The 8247-nt window shown below is 36.6% G+C and overlaps 1 protein-coding gene across 1 annotated transcript in view; it reads right to left on the bottom strand.

Annotated features, from left to right (window-relative positions):
• Nucleotides 1-300: 300 nt before the first annotated feature.
• Nucleotides 301-8247, bottom strand: part of LRPPRC (leucine-rich pentatricopeptide repeat containing) — a 77274-nt gene continuing 69327 nt past the window's right edge. The window contains exons 33-36 of the mRNA XM_010015093.1: nucleotides 8111-8226; nucleotides 5181-5255; nucleotides 3740-3824; nucleotides 301-458 (exon numbers count right to left, since the gene is read on the bottom strand). Of these exons, the coding sequence (XP_010013395.1) occupies nucleotides 301-458; nucleotides 3740-3824; nucleotides 5181-5255; nucleotides 8111-8226 (434 nt within the window). The remainder of the gene's footprint in view (nucleotides 459-3739; nucleotides 3825-5180; nucleotides 5256-8110; nucleotides 8227-8247) is intronic.

Here is an 8247-nt window from a genome sequence, read left to right as displayed (position 1 = left end):
CATTCTAGAAGCCTTCTAAAGTTCAATTGCTTAGATAAATGCCCCGAGGACATTTGATAAAGGTACACCTGTAGATGAGTGCCTGGTAAGGATTGAGTAGTTTAAATATCATAAGCCCCAAGAGGTTTTATTTCCTCAAGTCAAATCTGATGCAAGATTACTGTAGCTCCTACAACACTCGGTACTTCATACGTTACCTCCTTTGAGGAGTCTCTGCAGAGATCTAATCCCTATGTAATTATTCATGCAATTTGTTTTATTAATGCTGAACACACACTATTCTGCAGATCTATTTCTTAATTAGGTAATACTCACAGGGGGCTCAGTGAAAGGGACAGGCTCTCCTACTTTCTTCAGAAAAGCTGCTAAAGATTTCAGAGCTAGCTCGTGCAGCTTTATATTCTTCGCTTTTGTTTTCTCATACACAGCCTTTACAGAAGCAACATCCCCATCCAGTTCTGAGGAAAAAAAACAAAACCAAACCCCAGTGATTAAATGTTCCTCTTTTCACCTGTTTCCATGATGTCATGCACTCCTACTACTTGCCAAAACATATTCTAAATATTTTAATATACAGTATTCCAAATATTCTGGATATTCTTTATATGCTACTGACAATTCACATAAAAGAACAGAATACACAACCATTCTAGCTTTCCTTTTTATTCGAAGCTGGATGATCAATTTCTTCAAGCATGTGCTGGAACCACACGGGAGTAGGAGCTGCATGGTAAGAACACACCACTCTAGGATGAGAGACACAGACCCACATGTGTCTTTCTGAGGCAAGTGATAAAAAAATGAAAACAAAAGCTAAACCAAAAGCTAAACCGAAAGCCACCCAAATTTAGCATTGTGAAAAATCTAGGACAGAATTTTATTCCCTTAAGTAAGGGCAGAATATTGTTAGTTACAAGTGCTGGCTACATCAAAGCTGTAACCTAGAGGAACAAAAGAAAACAAAGGCCAGATGCTCATGTTAGAACACAAAACTCATTTCATCTTACTGAGTAAGAGAAAATTTTTGCTGATCCACTAATACTACTACAAACTGTAGCTGCTTAGGTAACCAGTAACATTTTTCTGGATATTCCATAAAAGGCACCATCCCCTGCAAGAGGTTCTAACTAATCCATTCTTCATTTATTTAAAGCACTAATAATTTCTAACTGTGGAATACTGGAGTATATGTTTCTCCTTCTGCTAAAGTGGGAGAGGGAATAAACTCCTCCCTTTACTTTAACTCATGTTTAGCCGCAGACTTTTCTGCTGCTCAGACATTTGCTTGAGAAGCATCAGGATGAAACTGAAGTGACCTCTGACAGTTTCACTTGTCCTCAGGGTCCTAGAAGCAGTACAACAGTTCCTAGCACCTTGTGAACCAAAAGCAAGCCATCATGTCCAGTTAAATTCATTTTGTTGCTTGGGAAAACGTAAACATTTACATCATGGGAACTGTCTCAGGTCTTACTTGTTCACCTTTGGAAACACAATCTTCACAACCATAGGGGCTACAAAAACAATGGTTCTTAAAGAAAAAAAAAAAAAGCTTTAATTATGCAGAAATAGATAGCTTGTGTCCCATTCTCATGAGAAAAAGCTTTCCAGTCATATCTGGCAAGTGGCTGAACTCCTTTTTGAATGTGGGAGGCTACTGCAGAAACTGCATGTAGTGATGGTTTAATGAAATTGAGATCACTAGAAAATGAACAGAAATTGTTAACTTTCTATTTCTTTACAATAGATACATATATTATATGGAAGACGAAAAAAAGACCTAATACTTAGGCTGTATTTAATGGGCCACCCAAATGTGATTTCACATGTTTCCTTTTCCTAGAAGGTACACATAAAAGATCATGCACCTCACCGGATGAAGGAAGTCTAGTCCTGGCAGTCCTGGATCCTATCTCAGGATAGGGAAAGGAGTCAATGTCTCCTTATTTGTTCAGTTGTGGATGTCTGATATACAAACTATATTCTACTGTACTTTGCTAAATACATAATTATCATTTTATTCGTCCATTTATTTCCATAACTAGCAACAGTAACCAAGTGTGATAACAGCACTCTGTTATCTTTCATTCCCCTTTCTGACTAATTACAAGTAACAATGGACCTGACAGGAAAACTATCTGTTCTCTAGAAAATGATGATACCACAAGGCTGGACTTAGCCCAAAATGAGAAATCATGTTTTAAGGCACGCTAACTGTAAAATGACAAAATAAAATTAAAATCTTTTAAATAAAAGACCTTATTTCTAGCCCTCTCGGCTAGAACACAACTAGGCACAGCCTTCTAAACTTCAGCTGTGCTAAATACTTTGCTGATGATCATTTTAACAGCCAACTGAAACTAACCTACTCACCACTGCATCAAAAATGGAAGAGAAGGGATGACGGAAAGAGGTAGCTAAATTGTTGTTCGTGTGTACAGGTCTAACTATGTTCTGTCGCCATGTATTATACATGGTAATAATGCCCTTGATTATCTTAAGAGTAGGACACTGCCTTACTTCCTTAGAATATAAAGATGCAATAGAAAATGCAAAGATGCCTTAGTATGACTCAACCAGACCAGTCTTGGTGAAGCAGATCAAGTAACTTATGTGGACTTTCCATTCAATACTGGAATGGAAATCCCTGTCTCAATACAGGCAAGATACTCGTACAGAATAACCTGGGAACAGCTTTTAAAACTGTTCATGCTGGTACTGAATGTCTCCTCTAGAACTTGCCACAAGCCAGCTATATCTCTGCCTAAGAAACTACAGCAGTCATCTGTTCACCACATGCACTATGGTTTTGCATGTTGAATACACTCTAACCACTGTTTAAGGTATAACAGAGCAAGTGACTGATTCTCTGCGATTTCTTTATGAAATTGTTGTACTATGATGCAGTTGGCAAGAGTATTGAAAAAATTCCTTAGATCACTTACGGAGTTTCTACTGGGGTAAAAGCAGTAAAGGGCTAATGGTAAGTATAAAGCAGCAAATACATGCTGGTGATAAAAGGGAGGATTTTTTTGTTTTATAAAAATATGTTAGGAAACTTATCTTGCTGTGAATGAAACTATGGGGCTAAACAATTATGGTAGTGATTGCTGTATTGAACATTACTAAGCAAGTGAAACTTCTAAGATAACTACTACATTTTGAGAACTTCTACAACTTCATTCAAATACAGCAACTGTATTCCTTTAACAGCACACCTTGGATTTGAAGTATTCTGCTTAAGTTATTCCTATTTTATTTCCTCTGTGATAGACTGAAGCACAAGGGCTTCTGTCATTATATCCTTCTGATGTAATACACGTGTGAAGAGCATTTACACCCTATAATAAAACTGGAGGACTGTCAGAGTACACAAGGCAAAGAACACTACAGCACAGAGACATAAGCTTCCAATTGAGTGTTGCCATAGGGGCTACACATCCTGGATTTTCAAGGGTGATAGTTGCAGACAAACATGTTTAAATAAGCAACTTGATTTTTTAAGAGCTATTCCTCTCCAACTATAAAGAGAACTGATTAGCACTTCAAACCAACTACTTAGGAAAATCCAAATGAAGGCATCTGGAATATTAATCTTGGCTAAATTAAAACAGGTATAAAGAATCTACACTAATAACAGTAAGGTCCTTCAAAATTATTGATGTTAGTTCTAAGGGTTTCCATGACTTCTCTGAATGTCTCGAGAGCTCTTACTGAAAAACTATTCTGGACAATACATTACCATAACATCTCATGAGGTAACAGTATGCAATTTCTGGATCTAGATGATTAGGAATCAGTTCCAGAAGTGTCTCGATCGCCTTTGCCTATGAAATTTAATGCACAGACAAAAAGAGCATCAACTTCAAATCCAAAAGAACAAAATAAAACTGCTAAAGTTCAAATAATTATTTCAGATCTTTTAAGTGAAACGAACTGCACTAATAACATGGAATGGACTGTACAACTAAAGCAGACGTAACTTCCTTCCCAAAATTTCATATGCAGATACAAAACAGTCAAATAAACCAGGCACAAAAATAAACCAAACAAAACATGGGACTAAAATCCCTACTTGAGGAGTCTCATTTTTTTGTTTTAAGGAAGCAATTCATATATTAATGAGAATATGCCAGAATTTCAATCAATTAAAAAAACCATGCGAACCACTCAGCAGCCTTCACAGACCTAGAGGTCAATAGTAGCCATGATCAGTGCTTAAAAGAATTCAAATCACTAATGTGCTTACATCTGGAGCCTCCCTCCCTCAACCTCTGATTCCAGTTTCAAAAACTCCCGGGTCTTGAGTTTAAAAAATAAAAATAAAAAAAAAAAAAATCATAGCAACTAATAGCATCTTTATCACATGCTATTAACTTCTATGCATTATTAAAATTTCAGCTTGAAGAGCTGGAAAATTTCAAGTTTCTTTGATTTCTTCTACAGACACCAGAAGATGGTGTTTATCATCATCGTATTTATCATCACTTCAACAGGAGTTTTAATCAGGAGTATTTAATGGCAATTTCTACAAAGCATAAAGGTGCAATTTCCCTCATTTGAGAAGTATTTTTTCTAGTTTGTGCATTAACTTTCTTGTGATGCTGCTCCCTAATGAAAGAGAAATCAGTGTGGTTTTGTGGTTTATATGGAACGAGCAGAGCGCCAGAAACCTAAACAGACACTCAAACTAGAAACATGCCCAAACCACCTAAAACCATTAGTTGCTGGCTGGGGTTAAACCATGACACAAGTAATAGGAAATGTGTCTTTTTAATGTAAACACTGAGGCATTTTATCATTAGAGAGACACTGAGGTTTTAACTTGCATTTGTATTCACACAATGTAGTGAATAAAATAAGTACTTTCAGGTTGCGATACTGAGCTGGAGAGTGCAGTAAAACATTTAAAGCACAATGTTGGTAGGATATAAAGTATAACATCAGAAATGCAGGAAATGACTGAAACAATAGAAAAATATTAACTACGCTCTCCTTTTCATCATGCTCCATAAAGTAAACTGTTCCTTTAAATGTAACCAGCTCTGCTTATTAACCTTCTCCCTCCCCAAGAAACCTGATAAGGCTGTCAACCGTGAAGTTTAAGGTCCAAAACTTTAACAAAGGTTGATGAAATAGTATTTTGCTTCATATACAATGATATACATGAAAAAATACTATACCTGTCCAGGCCTAGATGCCGATCTAGCCATAAAACTCATAAAAGTTCTCTTCTCCTCAACTAACGCACCACACCTCTAAAGAAAAAGGAATAGTTAATGTAGCAGTCACAAGCAGGTTAGTGATAAACAAAATTACTTATCACACATGTTTAAATTAATATACTACCTATTTACAAGGTAATAAGAGAACATTAGGGTGGTGGGGGGGAGGAAAGCAACTCAAACCCACCAGAAAAATACCACTGAACACAGGAAACAAGTTTGTTTCATGCACCATTTTGATAAACATTGTTTTAAAATGGTAGGTATAAAGTTTGTTTAAAACAATAGGGGAAAGAATTAAACTAATACTTCAACATACCACAAAAATGGTTTTAGGACTGCAAAAGAATGAAAAAGAGAAACACTATTCCTCTCCAATTATACTGCCAAGCATTCACAAGTGAGCTAGGGATCATAAGGTTAATTATACATTTAATAAGGTGTCAGGGAGATAACTGCTCGTTTCTTTATAAAAATTAAAATGTACAAAGCAAGTTCTCTTTAAAGTATAATTACCTACACTTATGCATACAAAGGACTGATTTCAATCTCTCTATTTTATAAAAGGCTTTCACTGCAATAGACAGTGTTTGAGAGAGAGAGAAGTTGAACTTGGAAAAGTTTGAGACAGACCAGATAAAATCAAAAATCCATCTCACATTAGAAAAAAGGGCAAAATAAAATCTACAAGACAATATTGTAGTGTATTTTCTTCAAAGGCATCAGTCTCAAAATTCTTACAATGCACAGTGCTTTTTACTGGCTGCACAGGAAGAAGAGAATACTGTGCATATAAAAAATGCACATACCATTGATTTACTACATTCAATTACCGATTTAGACTTAAGCAAACAAGAAATTCTAGTTTATGCCATTATGAATGTACTGTATATGTAACATGGTTTGACAAGCTCTTTAAGGTCCAAGTGAAAAGGTGTGAAGCCTCATTCCATCAGGCAGACAAAAATGTATCTTCAGTGTTCTGACAAAAAAATTGGTTTATGGAGATAAACTCAGGTGAAATATTCAAGGGAGAAACTTGTGACATGTTGTTACAGATTCCAGCCATTCTCACCTACTGTCAGCAGGTGCTGTGAGAATAGAGACAGCCTAGTTGGAGAAATGTTCTCTGCAGCCCCCTTTCATGCTGAAACACCAAACCACTCCTGATTTTTGTCAGTAAAAGCATCTATGCTCCAGACAGTACAAAAGACATTGTTGCTGTCTCTCAAACTGTTAAATAGACCCTCAGATGCATTTCTGAAAGCGAGGATTCTCCATCCATGTACTAATATGTCAGATTATTGCAAGCAAAATAATTTGTTTAGATTGTGAAGTACTTTTCAAGAAAGTAACAAATAATGGACAATGATTATTCCTATCTTCTAGTTACCTATTAGCAGAATACTTGATCCACAATAGCAGTAAAGAATGCTTAGCATAACTGAAAGTTTTTCCTGCACCATATAAAACCAAAATTTTCTCATATACACAGAAGTTTAAACTCGAGCTTGAGAACGTCCACTTAAAATGAAATATTTAGAAATATCCCCCCAAGATGCAGTGTATACAATGTTATTTCAAGTATGTTATACAGCCATGAATTTAGTTCCAGCAGTTGTATGGTGTGTAATAACAAGTTTTAGGAATACACATATGGAAATAACTGAATGTTTTGAAAATTTTTAAGAATTTACAGATTTTACTTAAAAATGCAACTCTCCCCTTTCTTCACAGCAGCAAGAAATTGTAACTGATTTTCATTCACTCATTCAATTTCATTCATTTCAATCAAAGAGCAATCAAAAATTCAGGAAGAGCAAAATAACTTGATTTCCTCCTTCCCACCCCCTTTCTATGTGTCATGCTATATAGCAAGAGGGTTTTATATCAAAACTGTAGTCTCCTTTTAGATTAATACTCAGATGAGCAGTTGGACAAAGCAATAAACAAAGTAATATTCCAGAGCAGGGAATTTAGAAATGAGACACCTCACATTGAGGCACAAGTAGCTGAACACATCTGTTGGTATGCATTCTTCTCAAAAAACGGTCTTAACTGGACGGATGAAGCAGAACTCTTTCTTTAGCAGCTTAAAATACTTAGGCACTGGTAAACGAGTAGTATGCACTATGAGGAGATGGTAAGAGGCCTCGCACACAGAACAATCTGCAGACTTGGTGGACTGCTGGACTGCCACCTGCTGGGATGAACCTCCCTGATGGATCCTGTTTGTGCAAGCTCCCATCATCCCACGTCTGGCTCAGCTTTGTCTTTAGCTCCGTTTTACTGGAGCATTAATGCAGCTGTCTCATTCCCTTGAAGATGGCTAACTCAGCTGAGACTGTGGCCCAGAGACCAGCACTTGTCTTTTAATGTGTCTGTGACACTCAAGTGAATAGAAAGCAAAATCAGCTCTTAATAAACCCTGAACACACCATATATGATGTCATAGCAAACAAGTGAAATAAAGTCCATGAAGAGCAGACATTGCCTGCTTCTGGTTTGTAAACTGTACAGCTGTAAGTTATTATGTTTACAGCACTTAAGTTGCAAGGAAATGGTTTGCAAGTAGCAACTTCTTCTAGACAGCAAACATATAAAAGTATTTGCTTTGGATGGAATTTCAAGCAATATACAAGTCTTCTTTTACTCCTTTCAGGTTGTTAGAAAACAAAATACCTTCCAACTCTGGCACCCACTACTACTGTTAGTACTAGAGTACTAGCCTGTGGTTTGGAATAGCCTAAACTGTGCTACTGCTACACACGCTAATTCAAAAGCATACTAGTACTATCCTATGTTATACAACACCTCTTCCTGACAATTTCTCCGTTAACCTTTGAGAAGCTCTAAGCATTGCTGTTCCTCTCTTGTTATATCATTACCTGTATCAGCGATCTGGCATCATCCACTCTGTCTGCACTGACATACTGAAGGAAAAGATCTGTGACAGGTCTGTAAATTCCAAACTGACTGGCCAGTCGTTCTGCCATCACACCAACTGCAAAATGACAGGTACATA

The sequence above is a fragment of the Nestor notabilis genome, unplaced genomic scaffold (assembly GCF_000696875.1).
Source record: "Nestor notabilis isolate BGI_N333 unplaced genomic scaffold, ASM69687v1 scaffold4885, whole genome shotgun sequence".
Lineage (NCBI taxonomy): Eukaryota > Metazoa > Chordata > Aves > Psittaciformes > Psittacidae > Nestor > Nestor notabilis.
The sequence above is the reverse complement of the archived record's forward strand: the minus strand, read 5'-3'. Positions and strand labels throughout refer to the sequence as shown.